This window comes from Neovison vison, chromosome 13, assembly GCF_020171115.1.
Source record: "Neovison vison isolate M4711 chromosome 13, ASM_NN_V1, whole genome shotgun sequence".
Classification (NCBI taxonomy): Eukaryota; Metazoa; Chordata; class Mammalia; order Carnivora; family Mustelidae; genus Neogale; species Neogale vison.
Window position 1 is genome coordinate 20,600,166 of NC_058103.1, and position 27,119 is coordinate 20,627,284.

The 27,119-nt window shown below is 36.7% G+C and overlaps 1 protein-coding gene and 1 non-coding gene across 5 annotated transcripts in view; one reads left to right on the plus strand and one right to left on the minus strand.

The window, feature by feature from the left end:
- Nucleotides 1-348: 348 nt before the first annotated feature.
- Nucleotides 349-27,119, minus strand: part of CEP128 (centrosomal protein 128) — a 398,290-nt gene continuing 371,519 nt past the window's right edge. For all 4 annotated transcript variants that reach the window (XM_044229569.1, XM_044229570.1, XM_044229571.1 and 1 more), the window contains 4 exons: nucleotides 24,186-24,263; nucleotides 20,552-20,662; nucleotides 8,566-8,674; nucleotides 349-1,469 (listed from right to left, as the gene is read on the minus strand). In XM_044229569.1, the coding sequence (XP_044085504.1) occupies nucleotides 1,342-1,469; nucleotides 8,566-8,674; nucleotides 20,552-20,662; nucleotides 24,186-24,263 (426 nt within the window). In that variant the 3' untranslated portion in view covers nucleotides 349-1,341. The remainder of the gene's footprint in view (nucleotides 1,470-8,565; nucleotides 8,675-20,551; nucleotides 20,663-24,185; nucleotides 24,264-27,119) is intronic.
- On the plus strand, nucleotides 3,103-3,245 carry LOC122894803. The gene has a single exon (XR_006381850.1). It is a non-coding gene; the product is annotated as a U4 spliceosomal RNA (small nuclear RNA).

Genomic DNA, 27,119 nt, shown 5'->3' on the forward strand with positions numbered 1-27,119 from the left:
CAAACAAACTGTACATCATGCACAGCTGGTTTTGTGTTTCCGTTTTCCTTCCTAGCACAATGACTGGCCCCTACTAGGAACTCAACAGATTTCTGTAAAGGATAAATAATAAAAATGCATGGCTGTCCTCCCAGAGGTCATGTAGATTGCATTATGTAATTTTTTTCAGATCAAAGATCTCTGTCTTCTGCAGTAACCACTGGCACTCAAGTTCAGAGACGAAGAGTACTGTTTCTTCTGGACATTTAACTACAGTAAGTTTGTAAAACATATGGTCGTGGAAATAGAAGCATCTTTACAACATGTGAGAAACTTAACAAGCAAGTATACTTTAACAAACACAAAAGGTTATTAGGAAGGTATTGCTTTATTGCCCTTGTCCCTCTGAAGAACATTCCATCATGGCCCAGTGGGATTCAGTTCGTGGAGGTTTTACTCTTGGTTAGCATTTAATAGAAATCTTTTTCCACTGATAGATTAGCACGTAGAGAGCAGAAGTTCTTAAAAACACTTTGATGTTGAGAAAGGCTGAGATGCTGAAAGCATATAGCGCCAGATTATAAGAGAAGTCTCACAGAGCAAATCTCCTGACAAGGAGTCTGGCAACGGTGCATTTGGTCAGAGTCAACTGAAAGACGGTCCAGAATATGACTGAAGTGATTGCAGTGAGATATTTGGCCACAAAAAGATAAATAAATAAATTGTGCTATGAATTCTTTACAGTGTTCTACAATTCAGGTATCACTTGTAAATTCTTTATTGCTATTAAAAATGGATGATTGGAAATAAAATTTTAAGGTACTGCATGTAGTAACAGACTGCTGAGGTGATGGATGTAACAATCCTGAGCGTTTATAAAATGGACTGTCTAATATTATATATGCATATCTCCATGACATGTCATAACACGTGAAAATTTATTAGGGAGAAAGCATTTTTTTTAAAAAATCAATTGTATATAAACACTCCCTGAATCTAAAGTGCTGGCAACTTCTGCCTCAAGAGGAACTTGTTTCCCTGCTTTTTAGCCAGTCATTTGTTTAAAAAAAAAAAAATCCCAATTATAAATCCAAATTTTGTTTGGAAAAATGTGACTGACCACACCTGAAGAATGAAAATGCAATTTCTCTGCTGGTATCAAGTTGCCAGTAAGTTAGCTGTACGTCATTCATGAGCTGCTATTACTTGGATTGATTTAACTTCTATCCTTCCCAAAGACCAAATATATTGTTGTTTCAGTCAGTGCTTGGCAATGCTGAAGAGCAGAAGCTGCGGATACGTCTGCTAGACAATCTGGGCAAAACTGCTGTCATTGGTCAAATACTCATGTAAAGCAAAGAATTACATTTTGCTATTTTTGCTTTCATGGTCCTCCTTCTTAGACTTTGGACTTGTTCCATCCATTGGTAAACTTGTGGCATCTTCCTTGATTGAAGGTGAATCTGGAGTAACTGTTCTTTTGGTAAACGCTGGCAAGGTGAGAGAAAAGACAAAAATAAACCCAGATGAAGAGAACTCCCGGGCTGACAAATTTGTAAGTAATAACTGTGTCTGACCTAGTTTCCTGTAAACTTTACATGGTATAGACCTTAACAGACCTCCCATGTAGGAATAAATGTAGTACAGTTACTGTATTTTGGAAAACATCTATTCATAGGATTTAATTTTGGCGGGATTTGAGAGTATCTCAGGACAAGAGATGTGCATTTGGTCAATATTCAGTGATATAAATCACACACACAATTTGGAGGGAGAAACCTTCATTGCCTTCTTTTCATGGAATCTTCCGTGTGCCACAAACTGAGACTAGATCTGGAATCTAGGCTTACTATCTTTCTACAACCACTTACCTCTCTTCTGAGCTCCAGATGGGCAAGTCAAACTACCTACAGGAAGTCTGCCTGTCTGATATCAATCTCTGATGCTTGCCCACCCCTCACTTTCTCCATCTTAGAAAGTGACACACTCATCACCCCAGCCCGGGTTTCTCAAACTTTTGTTCCCTCCTTCTTTTGTCCTGTCTGCTCCACTCATCCTATTTAAGAGTGAATTCTGACGATTTTACCTCCCAAATTCACCCCAGGCCTCGGGCTCCCTACCTTCTCCATTTCTATTGCCTCAGCCCAAGCACCATTTTCTTCCTGACTATTTTCACCAGTCCCCTTCTCTAAACCACAACCAGGATTATCTTTCCAAAAGGTACATCTAATTATGTCACTTTCCTCCAGTGGCCTCCCAGGAAACTCCGAATAAAATCCAAACATCTGACTGGTTGAAAAGGCTCCCATGGAACTTCACCCCTCCTCTCCCTCTCTCTCTCTGCATCCCTCCTTTCCCGCTCAATCAGAGCTCCATCTCTCTGGAAGACCATATCCAATTAATTTCTGTAGCCTTTATACTTACTGTTCCCTCTTTCAGGAAAACTCTTCCCACCCAATTCAGCTGATTCTTGCCCTTCAGGCTTCAGTTTGTTGTAACCTCCTCAGAAAGGAATCTCCTGATCACTAATCTAAAGTAGTCTATTCCAGGTGCTTTCTACTATTTTATCTTCAAGCACCAAACACCATTTAAAATGATCTCTTACTGTTTACTGCCTCTTTCTTCTATGGGATGAGATGACGTTTTCTGTCTTGTTCTCTTACTGTATCCTCCCTGAGGCCAGAGAGCTTCCTGCAAAACCTTTTAGTAAACACTGTTTGAAGAAGTGAATACACTTATGGGATTTTTAAGAGATAGTGAATTGGGGATTTTCTAGCTGCTTTCTAGACAGTATCTGCAGAGTACCTTGTGAATCGAAATAATCAGAACTCAGTTATTTAAAAATATCTGACACCTAACTGGTCAGTGAAAAGATTGTCACATACACAAAAGTCACTCTCACAAGAACTGAACCTATAAAATGGGGAGACAAATGTTGTGTTTCCACGAAATAAATAAATCCTTAATGGACAAGAAACAATTTTTTTTTTACCTTTATCATTACCCCTACATTTTGATTGCCATAAATCTTTGGCATTTTATTCTGAAAGTCTGAGGACAGACTACCTATGAAGCAGTTCAGTTAGCCAGAACTGAAAAGAGTCTATACTGTTCTTGCTGCAGAGCTTTGCGCAGTGGCAGTATCGTAGCCGATGAGGTTTATCCGAGGCTCGGTTATTGCTAATTGAAAACTGTTCTTGCTGCAGAGAAATTATTTTTCATCAGAGGGACTTAAACATTTCACTTTTTAAAAAATTTTTATTTATTTATTTGACAGACAGAGATCACAAGTAGGTAGACAGGCATACAGAAAGAGAGGAGGAAGCAGGCTCCCTGCTGAGCAGAGAGCTCCATGTGGGGCTTGATCCCAGGACCCTGGGATCAGGACCTGAGCCAGAGGCAGAGGCTTTAACCCACTGAGCCACCCAGGCGCACCTTAAACACCCCACTTAAAGGCACCTCAACATACAAACTGAGAACAGTAACTTTTCTTTTCATAGCAAGTAAACAGAGGTAAGAAAGCAAAAGAAAGTTCCTTTTAGTAACTTTCATTGACTTGCTTTTTAAAGAATATCAAGTTAAATTAATATGTAAGATTCACATTCAAATCCTATAATAATCTGAAGATAACATCCCCCCCCTTGAAAAAATCATAGTCCTTTATTTTGGGGTTTGTTTATTTTAATAAACATTACTGAATAGTTTTAGAACCACAGAAAGTTTGAAATCTGCATTTATTTTAAAAATTTAGCTTAGAGATACCAACTCCATAGATATTAGGCATTTTAATCTTAAAGGACTCAAGATTTGGAGAAGTCATCAGATTACTACAGCCCTCTCTCAAATCCAGTCTGCTCCTGGCCCTAAGAGTGAGGGCCCTGTCCTAGGAGTCATGTTCCTTTAGCCTAAAAGAAGCTATACATGGAGACTAGTGGTCAGTCACTACTTATAAAAAGTAAAAATGACAGTTTCAAAAGCTGGCATTATAAGTCTCTCCTTCTAAGCCCCCACTGTCTAGAGGCTGAAGGTAATGGAATCCAAGCCTTCTAAAAGAGTATCCTGAATCACGGCCATCACTTCTAGCCAGCCAGGATAAATTTGGTAGTAATCATGGCTCTAAATAATGGATTTCTGTGTTCCTATTTCCAGTGGTAATATAAACTTACAATTTATACATTTCTTCCCTTCTTCCTGGCAGAAGGAATCTACCTTTTCTTGAATTGACCTGAACTACACAAAGCTGACATAAATTACTACTTAAAACAAACTTTCATTAATGCTGGATCATTTCAGAGACCACAAATTATGCAGTATTTTCCCATTTCCTTTGTTTTTTCCATGGTCAGTGATTCTACGCTTTCGTTTGGTCACAGTTTGACAGGGCGCCTACGTCAGCAGAATGAAAGCCTTAGCATCTACGGCACAGACAGAAGGGCCTCGTCCTGTACAAATCCCAACTTGAGTGAGTAGGAGCCTGTTCTGTGGGCTCATAAACTTGCGTCTGCCTCAGCACCTATGGTTATGCACCCCTCACACCTCCGTACAGGTCTAAACTGCTCTAAACTCCAACCCCCAGCTTTCATGTTCCATTCAGAAGGCAATGAGAAAATCGAACACTTGTTAGTCAGACATAAAAGCAGGGGTGTTCTTAATAGCATTTTATTTTTACAAAATGCCTTTCCAGCCAAAGTGTACATACAACCTGTCAAATAGCAACAAAGGGCTACATAGAAAGGCTCATCCCACCCAGTCCCCCAATCCTGCACCCCAGGGTCAACCCAAATCAACCCTTTTAGCTTTCTTTTCTGCATTTATTTCAATTTTGTAAGAAAAAAAAACTTATATGTCTATTTTCTGACTTATCATTTATAAATGTATTCACACCCATCCATTTGCCCTCACTCCATCCTCCTTATATGGTTACATTTGAACTAGTTGTGTCGGTAGTGAGTATTTATAATATTATGTAAATATAGCTCACATAAACCTAGTAAGTATACTATGATGACGTTTCTTTTCTTACCCATTTTTCTTGTAGAGTTATTAATTGACCCATGTTTTTATTTTTGTTTTTTTATTTGCTCTTACTCTGTGACTATCCTTAATTAATTTAATAGCTCAATGGGATCTGCCAGATTTTAAGTGCTCACCTGAATCAAATAACCTAGCATCGTTATTTTCTAAAGATTTTCCTAATGGAATCTTCACTTTCTTCTATCAAGTTGAGAGAACTAAACACGGAGTCTCCAGATTAAAAGTGCCCGCCCATCAAATGGCTAGAAAAGCAAATAAAGTAAGGCCTGCAGGGAGGTAAATCATCACAAAATTCGCTGGAGTTCAAGAGAAGATCCTAAAAGGTCCCAGCACGGGGGGTTGGGGCATTAGATGGTGGAGAAGATCACTTCAAAGGAGTGGAGGTCAACACAAAACGACATAAGGTTTTTCAATAGCAACATTAGATTTTGGAAGAGAATAGTGCAATGACTGCAGAAGAAAAGTCACTTTCAACCTAGATTTTTATAGCCAGCCAAAGTCTCATCAAGTGTGAGTGGTGGAAGAAATCTATTTTCGGAAATACAATGACTGAAAGCATTTACCTCCTTTTTTTGATGTGCTCCCACAAAAGAAAGAACTGAGACAACAAAGGAAGGCACGAACAAAGGAAGGCATGCGTTCTGAGAAACTTGGGCACCCAACACAGGATGGGGGTGAAGGAAAATCTCAGGACATCAGCCATGCAACAGGGACGGGTTGGGTGGGCCCTTCTAACCTGCCCACTCCTGGCTTTTGTTCTCTCCTCTCAAGACTCACTAATCAGGTACTGTTCCTCTTGAAGGGATTTTCTAAATATCTTTTCTCTCCTATTATCCCATTCCTTTTCTTCTGGTTTCTTCATGGTTTTTGCAACTTTGCCTCCCACCTTTCTAGTTTTTCATATTTTAAATTTCTGAGACCTCTTATACTGTGGTCCTTTTTCATAGTGTCTTGTTCTTATTTTTAATGGGTAAATGTTTTCTACCTCTGAGGACATTAATGATATTTAAAAAGACATATTCTGTTCCCTGTGTGATCCATTTACTGTAGCTTGGTTTTCCTCTTTGTTGGCTTTGACATTTCTCCTTAATTTTGGAGATTTAAAAGGAGGTTAGAGAAAAATTACAGGATAGTTTCTGTAACTAAGCTCAAATTTTTTATGCTACAAAAATGGAGCAGTATTCAGGGTGATCCTGATCCACTTTTAAAATACTATATTATGAAAAAAAAATACAGAAAATTCAAGGATTGGGCACCTGGGTGGCTCAGTCATTAAGCATCTTCCTTCAGCTCAGGTCATGATCCCAGGGTCCTGGGATCCAGCCCCGCATCGGCTCCCTGCTCAGTGGGAAGCCTGCTTCTCCCTCTCCCTCTGCTTGTGTTCCCTCTCTCTGTGTCTCTCTCTGTCAAATAAATAAAATCTTAAAAAGAAATTCAAGGTTTATCAGAAAAGTAAATAAGAATAACTATGATCTCTAAAAATAAGTTTAATTCAATCACTTAAAATGACTAACAATAAGGTACCAATGATTAAATTTTTAAAAGTATCCTTGAAAGCATGGAAGTAGGTATGGAGGAAAATCATTAAACAGACTTATCAAAAGAGGAACAGTAAAATGTAAAGCTATGAATTAATAAATTAATTAATAATTTAATAAAAAGTTAATGAGGAGGTTTAGTCTTTAAGTTGAATTTTTCAGTCAGATTTTACAATGTAGACTATAATAGGTACTTTCATATCCAAGTTATGTTCTCAATATTTTTTCCTATTCTTACTTAACTTTGTTTCCTTTTGAGCCAGTATTTATATAGAAACCAGTGGCTTCCTGTGAGGAACACATCTTAGAGAGATGACCACAGGTGGTCATGAAATGCTACTGAGTGTAAAGCTGGATGTCCTTTCTTTCACTGCCTGTCATAATAGTAATAATAATAATAATAATAAATTCTAAAAACCCTGGTATTTTGCCTCTAATGTCTCCTAACCACTACTTCCTAGGTGCCTTTAATAGCATAATAGCAAAATGAAATAGCAGGAGAACAATGACATCTATGTCCATATCATGGTGCTATTTTTATCTCAGGCTCCTGAATGTCTTATTAGGTAGGATACTATGATGTTTGATGGTGTTTTATCCTTACCCTCTGCCTACACGTTCACATGCATCCAACAGACCTGAGGAAAATTTTCCATTTCTTCATATGAAACACAAAACATTTGTGTATGTGTATATCAGATTCTGAGGTACCATAATCTATTTGAGATACAATTTACATTGAAGGGCAGCTGCCAGATTAGAATAGCAGGGGTTTTATGCAGACATATAAAATCACTTAGTAAAATGGTTATGACAGGAAAGAGAAAATGCTCAGCTTTTGGAGTAAAATAATCATGATATAATGAAAACCGAACCATTTTATCAGAAACTGATAAATATTTATTCAATGAATCCATGAATATAAATTAGCAAAAATGAGAGATATCACTTTTGGATCTGACCTACTTGTTTGTGGCTTATTTTGATATTTTATTTTATAGCAACCTACATTTTTTAAATGACAGAATTGTCAGATTTAATATATAAACTCTATGTCTATGGTAAATTGAGGAGTTAAATGATTACTTCAATAAGAATCCATTAAATAACATTTAAGATCCAATGATTTGGATAAAAGTGGACTTAAAAAAACTCATATTCTCATTCATCTAATATTAATTGAGCATTTACTACATTCCAAGTACTATGTGGGATGCTGAGGAAACAATCGTGAACAAAACAGACATTGCTCCTTTCATCACAAAGTTCACTCTTTAGTGAAAAGTATAATCACTAAACAAAAAGTCAATCAAATAAAAAATAACTCTATAACTATTCTAAGAAGGGTTTTAAAGGAAAATTATAATGTGTTATGGGCACTCATAATAGACACCATATTTAAAACCATAGGTTTCAAAGACTTCTTTAAGGATTTTACATACAAACTGAGACTTGAAATATAGTAAGGAAGAAAAGAGGTAAATGGTGGGGAAGGGTAGCCTAGGTCAACAAACTCACACCTTGTTCACACTGGTAACATTTTATCAACATTTAAAGTATATTCACAGGAAGAAATCTAGCCACTAACAGTATTGGTGACCTTATTCTTTGCACAAGATGATATATAGATATATATATATCACAGTTCTGTGAAAAGATTTTCTACTTTTTGATGACTTAAATTGTATAATATCCTCTAACTGCCTTTACCCACTAATCCACAATTACCAGCAACCTCCACACAAAAAATTTGCTTAATTAAGATTATTACCTTGAGTAATTCCTTTTGTTTTTCTGAGAAGTGTAAGGTCTACAAAGAAGGGGTCCCATATACTTTTTAGTAAATTGGGTAACATAAATGAATCTGGGAGGCGTTATTTGTAGGATTCATAATAACAATTTCTTCAAACTCCTAACACAACTATTACTATCAGGTACTTTACATTTTAATCCATCTATGAGTTGCAGTTCCTTAAATCCAATTTAAAAACTGGTACAGGACTTCATTACTTACGATTCAAGTGTGACAATCGTGGACTAGACAGGAAGCGACTGCGATCATGCCAAGAGAATGAGTTCTCTAACCCGTGAGCAAGGGAACTTTCTGGAAAGATTCTGTCATCCTAAAACAAAGAATACAGCACTTCAATGATTACAAAATGGAAGGATCAGGACTCATTTAAATGTGCTGAAAATGAAATTGAACCTCAAATATATGAGTCATGTTATACAACAATTTAATTATTAAAAAAATATGCATGCTAAAAGAAATAAAATATATATTAATATATATTTATATTTTTATATTTTTATATATTTATATTTTTTATTTATAATATATATATATATATATATATATATATATATATATAATATAAAAGGGAGAGAGAGAAGGAAATCACCCATGGCCACAAGAGCATGACATATTTCTTTCTAGTCTTTTTTTCCCCGTGGATTGGTTTTGTAAATGTTGTTATAAAACCGTGTTCTTCATTTATTTATACTAATACTCTGAACACTTTTGAAGTCTCTATATTATCTTAACCTTTAGTTTATGTGTTACTCACATACTATCTAGTGGATAAACTATGCTTTCCTCAGTTATTACTTTATTGGGCATTTAGGTGGTTTTCAATGTTTTTCTCCTATAAATAACACTGTGAAAATATCTTTAAACATATAACCTTTTCTATATTTAGGACTATTCCTTATGACACATTCTTAGGTGGAAATACTGGGTCAAAAAAACCCAATTTGATATTTTTAAATACACTTAGCTACACTGCATTCCATAACGATTATACCAATCCTCTTACTCATTCAACAAATACTTAATACATAAACAAAAATGAACACAGAAAAAGGCCCTCTCCTCATGGACTGTATGAATGTGTTCTTGTACCCAAATCTTAGCCAAAAATGGGAATTTTAACTACAAATAACTTATTACATTAAAAACAAATGCTTTAATATACTTTTCTATAATAGTGAAATTGCAGTTTTTTTCTCTTAGATATGTTCTAGTTATTTACACTACCCTTTATTTTTTTCTTTGTTTCAATTCATGCAACAATAATTTATTGGGCACTAAGTATGTGCTGGTTGAAGAGCAAACAAAACATTGTTGTATACAGTTATGAAACTTTCAGGCCTACAGAAGAGAAAGATAACAAATAAACTATGCAAAATATAATGAAAAATTACAATGAGTGCTATAAGAAGAATAGGAAAGTTAAATTTAGACGAGAGGTCCAGAAGAGGCCCCTAATGGACATGATATTTAAAGCAATATTTGAATGCTGAGTACGAATCAACCAGGCAGAAGCTTATAGGTGGAGGATGAGAAAGTGGGAGCAAGGGAAAGCAGGAGATTGTGGCTGGGCAATGATGTTCCAGATGTGTGTGAGGGACTGAGGTGAGAAAGTCTGGTGTGTGTGAAGAACTGAAGGAAGGCCCCTTGGCTGTGGCACACTAAACTAGGGAAAGTGGTTACAGTGAGATCCAGGGGTGAGATATGGATTAGGGATTTTTTTTTTTCTTAAGTACCATCGGAAGGCAGTCAAAGGTTTAAAGAAGATTTCTATTTAAATTTTAAGGAGATTTAGGGGCCCCGGGTGGCTCAGTCAGTTAAGCGTCTGCCTTTGGCTGAGGTCATCATCCCAGGGTCCTGGGATCAAGTTCCGCATCAGTGGGACTGCTGCTCAGTGGGGAGAACGCTTCTCCCTCTCCCACTCCCCCTGCTTGTGTTCTCCTGCCCTCTCTGTCAAATGAATGAATAAATCTTTGGAAAAAACACATAAACTTTAAGGAGATTTAAATTTATATTTCTCAAAGATACTCTGGTCTTTATGTGGAGACCAGACAGAAATAGCGTAAGTGCTGAAGTGGGGAAACCAATTTAAAAACTGTAATTTGAGGATGGCTGTGGGTCAAGGGAGAGAAGGGATCAAGAATGCTACCAGAGTCTTGATGAGACACCTGCAGTTAGGTGGCCCCCATGGATCCCCATGGATCCCTCCAAATGTCACCCCACAGAACAGGGCCTCATGGCACAGGACCATTTGCTGAATTATTTGTCATTCTCTGTATCAAGTACATTTTAATTGTTTGTCACATAAGTATGTATGCAAATGCAAAAGAAAGGCCAAAAAGACCAAGTTTATGTATAAGGGTAAAAGGCCCATTTATTCTGAGCTAAAAGCATGGACATAATCTTCAGATCACTCAAGATCATTAGCCTTCATGTACCAAAAGGGCGTTCAGATGAAGATCGTTTAAAATGAAGGCCCTGAGATTTTTAACCATATGATTTACAGTTTTTACTAATTATGGGGATTTCATAAGAAACTAGAGGTCATTCACTGTAGGATCTCTGGAAAGAAAAGGATATACATTGTGTCCCCAGTGCAATCCAATAGCTACTTTAAATAAGCTGACATGGGGCAGCTAGAGGCAGGGGCCACAGAGCTGCTTATCACAATTAAGGCCTGGATGGAGTTGGAAGTTGCACAAATGCAAAAGAGAGTTATGTCTTGACACAGTGCTAAAGATCTCCATTTAAGTGTGGTTTCTACGAAGCATGAAAGAGAAAAGCATAGTAATGGCTCCCCACTAACAGATGCTTCAATCATTATGCGCCAATAAGAAAAAAAAAAAACAAGGGACGCAAACACACACACTTTTTGCCTGTTGACAGCTGGATTGAAAAGACAGTGAGAGAACAGGAGGGAAGCTGGAGGTCCGAGCATCTTGCTGAATGAAAGACGGTGCAAAGACAGACTCAAAATGGCCTACCAGAGGAAGGATAAAGGACGGGAAGACATTCAAATCCTATTCATCCTTCCCAAAAGGCATGGTTTTAAATTTCCAAAACAAATCAACTGGCATCAAGACACGAGTTATTTGTTTTCTGTTTACAGAAAAGGAGTAATTTATATTTTCAATGACAAAACCACCTTATTGGCATATGACAATTAAAATATGGCCCTGACATATTTCACTCTTAGCAAATCTGGAAAATACAGAAGAAACTGAGAAGAAAATAATGTGATAAATTAAAAAGTAGTCTACTAGACTAATTGAAGGGTATATTTTCTGATTCTTCTTTACAAATATCTTTTTGTATTGAGTTTACCATTTGTTGGCATTGTTATTTCTTACTTTTTTATGCAGGGTTATACATGGGAATTTATTTTACCATCATCATGATCATCAGTATGTTTATAAGATAGTTTATTTGACTAATCTGCCATTGTTAGAAATGCATTTCAGTTTTTTTTCCTATTATAATTTGATAAGTATCTTGGTATGCAAAGCTTGGTCAACATTTTAAATTTATTAACAGATTTCTAGAAGTAGAATTATGAGGTAACACATTTTAAGGGTGCTTTTTAATATCCATTTCATCTAAATTGTCAAATTTGTTGCCAGTATGCTGATACTCACAACATTTCCTAAATATCCTTTTAGTGTCTATGAGAGTTCTAGAAATATTCGTCTTTCATTCTTAATATTGGCAATTTGTATGTTCTCTCCTTTTTCCTAATCAATGTGGGTAGGCTTTTAAAATTTTTATTGATCTTTTCTTTTTTTTTTGTAAGCCTCTTATTGATCTTTTCAAAAAAACTCAGTTTTGTTTCCATCCCCCTTCCCAATTTTCCTGCTTTCTATTTCATTGATTTCTGCTTTTATCTTTATTAGTATCTTCCTTTTACTTAATTTAGGTCTGTTATTCATTTTTTTGTTTCAAGCTATGATTATCTATTATCAACTTTTCTTCTTTCATAATATACACATTTAATGTTATAATTTTCTCTCCAAGCACTATCTTAACTGAGTCCCACAAATTCTGATAAATTGTACTTTTATTTTTATGCACTTAAAATATTTTCTAATTTTCCTTTTGAACCCCCAATGGATTATTTAGAAATATGTTGTTTATTTTCCATCTAGGAATCTTCCAGATATCTGTTATTGATTTCTAGCTTCATTCCATTGTGATTGGATGACATACTTCACATAGTTTCAATCATCTTAAATTTATTGAGATTTGTTTTATTGCCCAGAATATAGTCTATTTTGGAGAATGTTAGATGTGCACTTGAAAATTACATGTAGTCAGCTGCTGTTAGGTGGAGTATCCTATAAATGTCAGTTAGGTCTTGTTGGCTGATAGTGTTGCTCAAGCTTTCTGTATCTTTACTGATTTTCTGCCTACTGTTTCAATTACTGAGAGAGGGATGTTGAAATCTTCAACTCTAATTATAGATTTGTCTATTTTTTCCTTATGATTCTATCAAGTTTTGCTTCATGTATTTTGACACACTGTTAATAGGTACATACCATTTAGGAATGTTTTCCTTTCCCTTTAAAACAGTTGACTTTTTCAAACCACTCATGCCTGTTTTTCATGTATTGAAATGAGGAAGCTTAACTCTAAACCAGTTTAAGTTGCAACATTTTATAGGTCTTCAAAAGACTGTCAGACTCCTTCATATTACCCTGAAATATAACTAATGAAATGAATGAAAGAATATCCCTAAAGAAAAATACCTCACAATCCCTTTGGACAATCAACATACAAGAATTAGGAAAAACCAACCAACCAACCAACCCTCCATTTTCCCCAATTTTATACTGATATTTAATTTGTGGAATTTCCAAAGAACCAAATTTTACAAGGTAACCTTAAGATGAATGTTTCTTTCGAATTCTTATCCATCTTTCAATCAAATACTTAAATATTTAAATGGAAATACTGTTTAAAAAAGGAAGATTTGGTGCAATTTTAGGAATCCTACCTTTTGCCTTTTACCAATTCTTAAATCCTTAGCACAAGGACTTATTTTTATTGCTGTCTTAAGTCTCAACAAGCTAGTTAGCCAGAATTCCCTGCAAAAATTCCACTGGGTGAAGGGACTTGCATTTTCTAATATTTTCCCTGGGTTTCTTCCACTTCTCTTTCATAACCCACATTGTAATTGGTTTCTTAAAAGCTGTTCCAACCTGACTAAATCTCCTTGCTAAACTGATCTCTAATGATTAATATTTAATGACGCCCACCAAGTATTTTTCTCTCAGGAATATTAGAAGTTCAAAGTTTAGAAGACAGATGATACATGTGATTTTTTTTTTAAATTTTAATTTATCCAACCCTTACCCTGGAGAGAAGGAAAAAAACACTTATGTGTTTCTGAATCTGTGGCAGCAATGTTTTCCTGAATCTGTCTCTTGCTTCACAATGTACCATACCTCCATCTCTTCCCCACTCTTAATTCCCAATTCTCCATCAGTGCTCAAAAAAGCTTAACCTCTTCTTCAGTAAATTTTATTCCTATTTGGAAGTTCGACCAGGCAGATAGTTTACTTAAAGCCTGTCTTCTCCATCTCAATCTGCGTGGCTGCAATTTTAATTTTTTTAAAAAAAGATTTTATTTATTTATTTATTTGTTTGTTTGTTTCTTAGAGAGAGAGAGTGAGCGAGCACAGGCAGACAGAATGGCAGGCAGGGGCAGAGGGAGAAGCAGGCTCCCGGCCGAGCAAGGAGCCTGATGTGGGACTTGATCCCAGGACGCTGGGATCGTGACCTGAGTCGAAGATCAGCCGTTTAACCAACTGAGCCACCCAGGCATCCCTCTAATTTTAGCTTTAACCTCAATGAGGGTGAGGCTTTCCCTGTCTCGATCCTTCCACCTACCCATCCCAATAGTCCAGAATTTAGCACAGTGCCATTTGTGTTAAGGAACTCAAACATAGTAATATATGCTCACTTCTTGGCCAAAGTGAAGAAATTCAAGTTTGCTATGGCTGAAGCTGGGAAACAGGAGACTGCCACTTTCACATTCTAGTTTCCTCATGTCCAAAAATGAAGACCCTGGAACAGATCATGTTTAAGTCCTTTGGGCACTAACACTTGATGATTCTAATCCATCTGAACAGAGCCACTGAAGAACCAGTACTCTAACTATGCAAATGATCTTTATCACAGAAAATGCAAATTTATATAACTACCATAAACCCAAAGCCACACTTGTCCACAGACTGAAGAGACTCACAAAAATACTGTGCCAGATCAGGCCATTTGATTAATTTACCTTTAGTCAATTGATATTTTATTATTATCATTTAATATTCCTGGTGACTCAATAATAAAAAAGATTGCACTTATTTTCTTTAACATACTTTAGAGGTGGACCCATATGACTTTCATTCATTTTGAGAAACCAAATCTATTCACTGTGGATAAAAATTTGCCATAAATACAGATACTCAAGAGAATATGCCACTGACTTATGAAACAAAGGAAGGAATCAAAGATGTTTTAATCACTGTGTTTCATTGCAATCAGTGTTGCTTCTCTTAATGTGACTGTTGTAAAGGAAACAATGATTGTTTGGATAAATATGTTATAACATTTTTAATTAAGACTAATAAGGCATTTAATCAGTATTCCTTGTGTTTTTTAGCATCTAGAATTTTGGATTTAAGGCGCTTAAAAGTGAATTTCTCCACAATCTTCCTAATGTTCTTGTTGATAAATTATTGGGAATGGTGAAAATATGGTGCTTATCAAGGAAACTAAGTATAGTAGAGGAGGGCTCTAGTAGGGTAAGAAATTAATATGCTCATCTAAGTACCCATGTTGATTCCTCAGTAAGCACCTTTGGCTCATTGCTATTTTCAAATTTTACAACAAAGAAAAACTCCAACTCATTAGGCAATCTTTTGTTTAGCTTTCAAAGAGCTAGATGAAATCAACTAGTTAAATATTATGGCTGGCAAGTTAGTATTGATCACTTCAAAAGAAAGAAAATCTCTTTAGACTTAAGCATGATTTGTTTGCCCACAGAGTTTCAGACTTGTCATCTAAGCATTCCTGAAAAAATAGCATTTAAAATTTTTGTTAGAATTCCAGAAAAGCTGAAGCAAGAAGAAAACAATAACAACAACAACAAAAACAAAAAAACCAACAACCTCATCACCAATTCAGCATGTACAGGATGCTCATTGTGTACTCTGGAGTTAAAGATGAGGCAGACAGTGTCCTCAAAAGTCATATAATCCAGTAGGACAGCATTTCCTAAATTTCAGTAATCACCTATCGTTTTACTAATTTTTTTTAGTGTTAACCTAAAGATTAGCCTTGGACCCTAAATAGCTATATAGGAGAGGCTTAAAGGTTGGGAGACTGGTTAAAGCTCTTCAAATTCTCCCACAGTTGCTGCTATTGTTTCTAAGGAACATCTGTAAAATTACCTCAGTAGTAATGGTGATATATTTTAATAGTTAGTCAATAAATGTCACCTCTAATCTTGAATTGCAGCAGGAGTTATGCATAGCATGCAGCAGCTACTATTGGAGAGGTTTTAAGCTATGTCCAGAAAAAGCTGACCTGAGAGGAAGTGCTAACAGCCATTAACTTCTATGAGCAAAGTATAAACAAATCATGGAGAGATTCAAGGAGGAAGAAACAGCTTCTAGGAGTAAAGCATGTACTTCTATCATACACACGCTTACATTGAACAAATAGGACAAAGGGCTTTGGCAGACTCTGCCTGCATAAACTGTGCCGAAAACCATTGTCAACACTTCCTCACCTACCTCATCTTATCCTGCAAAACATCTGCTTCTTTAAAAGACATTATGTACTAAGTCTTCAGCTAGAAATTGAAAATCATGATTTTCCTTCCAGGAGAAGGAAGGAAAGGGGGCAGGGAATCATGCCTTCTGTGATTTTACTATAAAATCCTCTGCTACTTAAAACTATATATTTAGTATGGGTAGAGAGCAAAAAAGGGCAGGCAGTAAATGGGGATTTTTTTGGACAAAACCATGCTCCTCTGTGAATTCAGATTAGGAATGCTATGTTGACTTTCGAACATTCTGTTCTATTTGAAACCGCTGGGACAGCAAGGAAGACTGTATGTTCTACAGAAACCCAATTTGATGAAAGAGAGGCCATGAAATGCTTCTGTTGTCTACACACAGAGAGAAATGTCGTGTCAGATTCAGGTCTGAATTGCATTCTAAACATAAACTTTTAGATCAGGTTTTGTCCAGTTAACTTGGACAGCTTAGTACAATATGATTATGCTTAGTACAATATGATTATGCTCTCAAAAACTGTGGACATTGAAAATCTTGAAAGGTTTGTAGAAATCTGATTTTTTGTTTTGTTTTGTTTTAATTTGAATTCCAGTTACTTAGCATACAGTATAACATGAGTTTCGGGGGTAAACTACAGTGGTTCAACACCCCCATATGTCACCCCATGGGTATCCTGGCAAGTGCCCTCCTTAAACCCCAGTCACTGTAGAAGGAAACAGCAGGAGGTTGCTATAGCCTAGACAGAAAGAGCCCCTGGCTTGTCCCCTTCCTGCTCACTGCTCTCTCCACCAGCAGCAGTATAATTAGGCTGCATGTCTCACTACCTTCTTACATTAACAAATTGAGAGAAGCCAGTGGCCAATATGGTTCTGCTATTCCACCAGTTGGTCGTCTGTCAAGAGTAACGCAGTCAGGGTTCTGTACGGGTAATGCTAATAGCGATCCTCTTCCAAACAAACGTGCATCAAACACTTTGTCTTTTGTGCTACAGATTGTGTGAAGGCTTTGCATTCTTAAGGGTTGGTGATGATTTTTCTTCTTCTGCCATTCTCTCCCGCCCCCAGCAGAGTGCCTATATGTTGCAGAAACTCAAGTTCTCGTTGAATGTTGTACTTAAACAAAAACAAGCACCTGTGTGCAGCAATTAGAACGGAAGCTCCAGAGAGGCAGCGGGCTTCATCTGTTTTGTTGACGGATGTGAGTGGCAAGCACCTCCCTAGTAAGTTCCTGGCACATAACGGACACTGAGTGACTATTTGTTGGATGCATGGATAAGGACGATGACTTTCCAAAGAGCCTGGGAAGTACTTATTTGATTGATAAATCAAGCAGAGGACACACTGTCTGAATGTGCACAGAAAGAAAGACGAGGTTGGTAATTTCTCCTTTCTTCCAACCAGGGGCTGGCAAATGCTTTTCTTTCGAAGCCAGATCATACAGAGCGTAGGCTTTTGGAGCCATTCACTCTCTGCCCTACCTACTCGACTCTTGCTGCTGAGTGTGAAGGTTGCCACAGATGATATGTGAATAGATGCGTGGCTGAACCTCAATAAAATGTTACTGACAGAAGCAGTCAGCAGGCAGCACTTACCTCACGGGAGGTAGTGTGTTGACTCCTGCTCTAACCTAACAGGCGAGAACGAAGCTATTCAAGAAGACAAACAGGTAACTATTCCCTCCACGAGGACCACACCTTGGGCATCTTTCTGTGACCTGCGACCTCACCTGGGTTAGGTCGTACAGGGCTTTGCAGGGTGGTGGCGGCTAAGTATGTTTGTCGAATTTTAAACTGAATCCTACAATAACTGATTTCCCGGAACCACGGGTGTCGGGAGAACCAACAAATTCAAGTCACTGCAAGGTGCCTTTTCTTTGAAGTCTCCTAGCAAAACATGTGGGCAGTTAATAGCTATGGAAATAATATCAAATAAAACTAGGGCAGCACCTTCTCTCTTGATAGAGGACCAATGCCTCTTACTTGAAGCCTAGCCTTCAGGATGTCAACAATTAACTGGAGGTAGCTCTTCTGATTATCTGTGAGGCTAAGACACGATGAACAAATGTCTCACTGCCCATCTGAGCTCCTGCTTCTTTTGAAATATTTTCAGAATTGTTTTCATAAAGGGTACGGAAGCAAATCATTGTTGGTATCACAACTGGCCAAACTGTGCTTCCACATTTTCTTCTCCAAAATACGATGTAGTCATGGGTGCTGAGTTAGATTATGCATTATTTCAGGCCAGACATCTGTTACAAATGGTGAGAGTCTACATATTCATTACTGGAATGGATCAATGTTTTAAAATGTTTAAGTAATATTAATGTGGAACAAATGACATCCTAAAATGTGCTTTGCGGCCTTTTCTAATAGGTATATTTGCAAAATTTTCAACTTATTTCTTGTTTTACTAAGTGTTGGCCTCCCTTACAAACCAGGCCTGATTTCTTCTTCAGCTGCAAATGTAATTTTAAAGAGAACTCCAACAAGATTACTTGCTGAACACGTTAAACATTCATAGCTTTGCCATATGCTGTTATGGAAATTACACTGATTTAAAGCAATCTGGGTGTCACTAGGTAGTACTGATTCACCTGATACCAAATCTAACCACAGTGAGAAATAATGTTTTAAAGGTGTCATTTGCATCTGGATCTCTGTTGAACTAAGAGGCACGTACTGGGTTTATTTTTGGAGACAATGGATTTTCATATTAAAAATATGGTTCTACATCTGGTGATTTCTAGAAAAATTAAGGTTATAGGAGGCCCAAATTTACACTATTATAGCTTAGCAGTCAAGGATATAGATTCCTGAAGCCAGGCAGATCTCAGTCTTAATCCTGGCTCAACCATTTAATAGTTCTATAACCTTCAATGGTAAGAGAGGGCAAATAATGGTGCCGACCTGCCAGGTTTGCTGCAAGGATTAAACGAGCTAATGCATGTAAAGCATGTGACAGCTGTGAACAGAGCACCTTCATGTGGTTGGCTCAACAATGAGTCAGTAGTATTATGGGCTATGGCCGCCTAACCTTTGTACTTCTGTTGAAGGTTAGCAGCTTCCCATATTAAGTGGTGGAGAAATGCTTGAGTATATGGGGTCTGATGGGGATGTCGGAAGATGATTTAGTGAAATTAGGATCTGCTATACAAGACAATGAGGTCACTGTTATAGTCAATAATCCCCAACTATAAAAAACCAAAGGGAAAAAGGCACAGTCACAGGACACCCTTTGCACAGTTACAGCATCAACAGTGTGGCATAACTGTGTTGTTTTTATTTGGGATGAGAAAAGCGGAGAGCTCATTTTAAGCATGCTAGGGAAAGACTTATGGAAATGAACACTGTCTTTAGATCCACTGAGCATCTATCCAATTACATTCAGAAGACAGAAGAAGGTTCTTAGAAATAATTACATTTGGCTGTAATAAGTGAATATATACGGTGTAATGAATATTCATACATATTGAAGTCTGTGAGAATATAAAAAAGATAGAAGAATCTTTAATTTTTGTTTGTATGTTTCCCTAAATTGACTTGGGCATGTACCTTTGAAAATAGATGGATTCTCTCTAGGTCAGTATTCTGAATGGGGGAAGGTTTTGCTCTCTATGGGGTGTTTAGCAAGTGTCTAGAGACATGTTTTGATGCCACAACTTGCGATGGAGGACGCCACTGGCATCTGGTGAGTAGAACCTCAGGCTACTGCTGAATGTTCTATAATATGTAAGGTAGCCTTCACAACAAAGAATTATCTGGTCCAAATGTTAATCCCAAGGCTAAGAAATGCTGCTCTAAGCTAGTGACTGTTCAGGGCCCAACAGGTTTAAAGTCACCCACACCCCAGGTGGATCTTGGGGAGACTCTAGAGGATGGTGGGCTTTTTCGTCAATATGGTCAACTTTCCAGTCTCCGGTGTTGATTCCACACTAATGAACCATAAGCTGAAGTCATTGTATGGAGTTCATATCCTCAGGAAAAGAATGATTATAAACACCAAAATTAGAGTTCACGAAGTACTATGTGTTACTTGACCTTCTGGAGACTTCAGCTCTGAGAGTCGCTGGACTCACTATGCACAGAGGAGGGCTACCACCCCTGCGGACCCTCTGACTGACTAAGAGACCAAGGGTCTCCTGGCATATGATTTCTTAAACAACATCAATACCAAGAGATAAACAACATGTTAAGTAACAATGGCGTAAAATTAAAGATAATTCCCAAGTAAAAAGTTATAGGTACAATCTCTGGAAATTTTATTTTCTAGTACCCCAAAAGTGAAGATTAAGGAGTCTCTTTTCTTTTACATGAACCCTGCAGGGGCAGCTTAGAAGGCTGTAGCCGCAAACATGGATAATGCTCAAAGACTGAAAATGTATATAAAGGACATTACTTTGAAGCCTCTGACTCTGTACTTGGTGTCATCACAGCGCTGAAGAGACTCTCTGTGAACGCCGTATTTAGAATATCTCCCATCAATTCTCTCCGAAAAACTGCGGGAATCCTGAAAAAAACAACAATGTCAAAATGGGCAGATGAAAGGAAAGTCGGTATTTGAAATAAGATAAAGAAAGTATTGATAGGTGTTTAGAAAGATCTGGGGGAAACAGAGGTCACACCAAGGAGAAAGAAGGAAAGGGTTGCTTTGGATGCTATCTTAAAAATAAAAACAGAGTCCCACTTTGGTTATGTGCATTCTTTTCACAACTAGTCCTTCGTCAGTCTGAAATGACTGACACTTTTAGTTGAAGGGAACAAGGTTCCAGTAAAAGTGAGTTGTCTAAAGATTAATGACATTAATGACACCATTCACTTTTGAATGCTGCATTCTCTCTCTTGGAGTAGGACCTGACATCAGAATATTCTGTGTTAAAAAAAAAAAATGTTACTGGGGTGCCTGGCTGGCTCAGTTGGTAAAGCAACTAACTCTTGGTTTCAGCTCAGGTCATGCTCTTATGGTCGTGGGATTGAGCCCCGCGTGGGGCAGGCTCTGTGCTCAGTGTGGCGTCTGCTCTAGATTCTCTCTCCCTCCCTCTCCCTCTACCCATCCCCCTCCCCCAACACATGCATGCTCTCTCTCCCTCAAATAAATAAACAAAATCTTAAAAAAAATGTTAAAAAAATGTTACCTTTAAAACTAGAGTCCTCTTTCATCATTAATTCTTTAACATTCTACCCTGTTAACCAATATATCACATAGATTTTTAAATTGAAGGATACTTCATTTGCTCGCAAAAGCATAGAGATTCAGGTAGTAAAGAAATTAAGAAAGAAAAATGTCAGAGTCATTCAATCATTCATTCATTCTTCTCTTCCCCTTCTCTCCTCTCCTTTTTCCTTCCTCCATTGTTTGGAGAGAGGATGGAACATAGTGGTCATGATACCTAGTTATTTAGACATTTCTATTATGAATTAGGAAGAAATTAGAATAAAAGAAGAGCAACAGATTTGCATATGTAAGAAAAATTATCTACAGGATTTAGTTCCCCAAAGAGTCCCAAGGAACTTACTGAGTGTTCAAGCTGGAAGGGGTATTAGAATTACAAATTTTTTTATTATAGATAAAATGTTATACCCCAGTGGAAGTTAAAAATGATTTGCCCAAGACTAGGCAATTTGTGACAGATTGGGCTTGGAGCCCAAAGCTATTTCTTTTCTACCATACCAAGTATATAAGGTTTAAATGTGGAATTGTAGAGTTGAACCACTTCTTTCAAAACAAGGTTAAAGAAAATATGACATGTTTAAAGGAAAAGAAAAGACTAAATAGGATGAGATTTGCATTTACTATAGCTTATACTTACGTAGCCATAGACTGTAGTATTATCAAGAAATACATATGTGAAATATATCTTCACAGAGATGCTAGCAATGCCAGTGTGAGTAGGAACTAGAGATAATGTTGCTCAAGCCCCTCATTCTAGGGATGAGGAAATACCAAATTTACTAAGTAGTTTTGTAACTGCTTAGTAAAAGCTCAGATTGGAGCTTACGTCTTTGGGTTCTTGTTGATAGCATCTTGATTTTTAGAAAGTTTTAGAAGTTTGAAAAACATAATCTCATAATCTAAAGGCTTTATGCATTTTTATTTAAGGCCAGGTCTAGTTGTTTTCATTAAGTTGACTAAATAAGCTCTTTTTATCATAAAGGGGACTTTAGAGTACATAGAGAGTAGGTTTCGAGCTAGAGGCAGTAAAGGCAAAGAAAATGGGCTTGTAGTTAATACCTAGAACTAGATCCCAGTTCCAAACACTTTACATACTCTAAGCTTCCGTTTCTTTGGCTTTAACAATGGGAAAAATAGTGCCCATGAGTAGGGGGTCAGAGGATTTGAAAATAAATGTAATACAGGTTAGAACGTAGCTACTTCCCGCTGCATGCTAGTGTGGAACACTTGCTGATGAACTCCTTTCCTTGAAAGCTAAAGGTTTCAATTTTAATGACTAATATTGGAAAGCATGATTATGAACTTTGAAAACTACTCTCCCTAAAAACACCACTAAACAGGCATCTTCATATGTGTGTATATATAAGCTAGACTTGTAGGTAATCACTTAGCCCATCTGACCAAAAAAAAAGTAAAACTTTTGGTAATAGCAGAGAACTTATAAATTGCACTTATGAATATTCTGTTCAGAGTAGACCCCTGGAGAAAAAAAAGTGATCTGTCACTGGAGGTTAAATTTTTTTCTGTTTTATGCTGGTATAAGAGAGACATCTGTTTTTCAGTAGCAAATACCACCTGTTTCCAACACCTTCTCTTATCTGCCCTTCCTTCCCTTAGATGACTTGTTAGCTACAGAGAAAAATGTGGAAGGGATATGGGAGTAACATACTGCCTGCTATCCACATTGGGAAATAGAAGGGTGAGTTAAAATCACATCTCTTTGGACGCTGGTTTCATAATCCTTTGATAGGGATTTAGACTGCAAATATGTAATCAAATCATGAGAAAGAATCGAAACTTTAGCAAAATGTACTAGAAACACTTTCTTTGTTCCATCTGCGATAGCCTCGATTTCTGGATGTGTCAGCTCCACCCTGGATCCTGTTCAATAATGTTTAGTAACCGAACTATCAAAATATGCTTAGTGAAAAGTGACTTTAAGATAGCATAGATCTTGAGAGCCACATTCTGTCAGTGCCTCTGATAATCAATATGGCATAATCAGGCTATATTTCCAACTCATTAGATTCTCAAATATGTTAGATTTAAACAAAACCTAAATGTAACACAAGTTATATTTTAAAGCCAATATGAAATAAGGGGTTCATGGTTTTCGAGGTATACTCTCACCATTGCTAGGTTCAGCCACATGGGACCAAGGTGTTATAAATCAATACAACTGCCCATTATCTATGCATCCCTAAAGGGATATGCAAGGTATTCTCTGGCCTGAACCTTGTCTGGCAGGACTGGAGGCAGAATTATTTCTTTTACATGTCTCTTCTAGGAGAACTTCAAGAAGTTACAGTAGTTATGTCCACACATGTAATTAATTTCCTTCATAATGATATGATTTGTGGTTTCAGTTCTATCGCTAAATGGCATGGGATATAAAATCTAAAACTCTGTGGATTTGAATTCAAATATCATAGTATAGAGATAACCTGTGTACTATCATATCTCTAAAACAAACAGTACTCTGAAAGTTTGTAATTAAAGAAAAAAGATAGCCCACAAATTAAAATTGCTTGTCAAAAAAGTTCTCTACTGTCAATATAATGTGTAACTTCTTTTAAATATAAGGTGTTTCTAAATTAAAGTTAAAGCTTTAGGAAGCCAAATGAGCTTCTAGTGTGAGGATAAATTCTCCAATTTCCTCTATTGTGGTAATATGTAAGTTCCAGTATTTTCAATCCTGACTTAACAAAGGTCAATAAACTCTGATAAGATGGAATATTAAGAACCTCCAACATTTTTTTAGTTCCTCCTCCCTCCTACAACCTTCTTTGCACATCAGGAAGATGTCAAGTGTTCTCACTCAAATACGAATACTGAAAGAGACAAGCCAACTTTTTCTCACTCTCAGGTCTTTGAAATCTTCTAGTAAGCTCAGTTTCTCAGGCACAGACTCCAGATGGTCCAAGGCCACGCGGGTACTCTGAAAAAGAAAACATACGGCAGCCAAACATTATAAAAAATTGATCAATACTCTCAGAATCCAAGTACTAAAAATCACTTGTACCATGGTTAGAAGCAGTTCAATCTATAGACAGTAAAATAAGAACAGATATCATAGTATTTCTGAGATAAATACATATTTTTTAAATCAGGAGAATTATTTCCTTTCATAGAGCTTATGAGATGCATTTGTAAAACTGCCTCAGATATAAAAACCCTTCCTGGATAATTACTTTCAACTGATATGCTATGAAAGTTTCTATAGAGCATTTCATATTAATATTAATTTACAAACCTGCTTCAGTGAATATCAGAAATAAAGCACAAAATATATTGAGAAACAGATGAATTTGAAGTTACTTCTCTATGGAATATATTAGAGATCTTCCCAAGTTGCCATTATACAGAAGAAAAGAGTTCCCAACCATTATTTTACTTAAAAAAGAAGAAGAAGTTCTCATAAAATTTGGGAGAAACATCTGAAATTAAATATTTATAAGAGGGACACAAAATCCTGTTGATTGTAAATAAAAAACTTAGTCTTTAATTAGCTTTGATTACACCCACCAATATAAACATTAACAGGAATGATCTAAACATTATTTTAAAGGCAATATGAACCAAGAAGTGGTAGAATAGCCTTGAGACCAGAGAATATATCCTAGGCATCTCCATATTCTTAGTCCTGTCACAGGCCCAGCACATCAATGTATTCTTAGTCAAAAGATATTAGCTTTTAAATTTAAAACAAATTGCAATTATTCAATGAAATAAACCACAAACCTTGTGGGAAGAAAGTGAAGTGTCTTGTGATAACCTGGACCTATGTTTGCACAGTGTTGCTGAGAAGTTAGTGGCCACCCTATAGTCCATATGCTGCTCCCCTACATCCCCCATGTGAATGGTTCTGAACAACACATAATGAGTACAAGTGACAGGTCTCACTTATAAGCTTAGTCAGTTAAGACCCTATGTGTTCCCACTTCCATCCCAGCCCCTGCTATGAGGACCTTGGAGGCCACGTGCTTCAGATGGCAGAGCTACAAGGGAGAGGAGAGCTGTCGGCCATATTGGACTTCCCGTGAGTGAGACATCAACCTGTATTGTGTTTAGCCATGAGATCTCAGGGTTTATTAGTTATTACACAGAATAAATGCCTTAATTATTAAAAATAATGCCAGAGAATTACATAAATTGTAGGTTAATCTTTTTTTTTTTTTTTTGGTGGGAGGAGGCTCCAAATTATGAGTACATGAGGATTTTTTCCTCAGAGGAAGTTCACTTTTTCTGGAACCAGACAGGGTTAGGAACTGATGTTACCTCATTTGGTATGTCCATTTACACTTAATCTTCCTATTTTAAATCCTCTGTCTCACTCTAGTGTTGTGGTCTACTTTCACTTCCAATCCAGAACTTCTCCAGAACACACATGTATGTCTCTGCAGGGTTTGTGTTGGGGTGGGGACAGAGACAGAGAGTTGAGGGTCTAACTCCTCCTTGCAGACATTTTCAATATACTTATTTCCGCCGTCTCCTTCTGGAGTAAATGGTATATCCAATTCAAAAACCTCTCTCAAAGTCTGCAGGTGAAAGATATTTGCTCTCCGTTGGTATCCCCTTGACAGGTGCTTGTGTTTTTCCTTCTCTGCTTTGAATCATTTTACCATTTCTCAAACAGGATTCTCCAACATGGGAGTTATACATGTCTTCTAGTTGTCAATGCATAAATCAGTGTTTCTCTTCATATTCTTTTCTAATGTGATTTTTAAGAAAGCAGAAACACTCTAACTTCACCATTTTGAAATTGGAAGTCATATGTCCTATTTCTTCAAGTTCATAAAAATCTTCCTTTTCTAGTTCCATTTAAAGGCTTTAGTATTTTCTTCCTTCTGTTTAACATTTATATGCTTGTTAGTTTTTTCGTTTTGCCGCATGTGCTCACTTAAACACCCATGAGTTTTAAATGGCTTCATTTAATTTTTTCATGTGTAGAAGATTCATCAAAATGACAAGTTTCTTTTTTTTTTTTTTTTTAAATGACAAGTTTCTTAATATAGGCTCCAACATGTAGGTTTAGGAGAGAAAGTAATTTTAGCCACCATGTGTGCTATATTCATCAATAGTAAAATTAATAGATCTCCTCAATAATTATATTGGCCCCTTAACAATAAAATACAAATCCATGCTGTGGTGATTTTAAAGCAAATTTTTTTTTTTGTATCAAAAAATACCCTCATAAACAATGATTCAAATAGACTTGCAATTTGGAAACTATTTCCCTTTTTTTAGTCCCATAAATTTTCTCATTCAGAAGTGACCCTCTGAACTAGGGAGAAGTATGTTAAACTCATTTTGTTCTTAAAATAAGCATATGATTTCTTTCCCTATAAAATTCAGCATGTTATGCAAATATTTTTGTTTAAAATTTTCAATCAACCAGGTGACTGCATGAAGAAATTTTTTTCTTGCATATTTTCACATACTAGTTTATTTTGACTATTTGATAGTTTTTGGATGCATATTCAAAATGGCTATATATATATATATTTTTTGCGTGAACCTTAAGAAACTCCTTGGCTCTTTCTTAAGTACAGCTATTTTTCTACTCTCCGCTCCCACCCCCTATGTGTCCATTAATATCTTTAAAGTTTTTCATCATCTATTCTGGTTGTGGCTTACTTTGTATTCCTTTTATGTGTTGTTTCTAAGCATCTTCCTTAATATCAGAAATAGTTTCTGGTTCACATGACTTTCCCTTCATCCTTACAGTCTTGTCAATCAGGTAACACCAAATGTATATCTAGATACACAGAAAGATCCACAAGACAGAGATGGC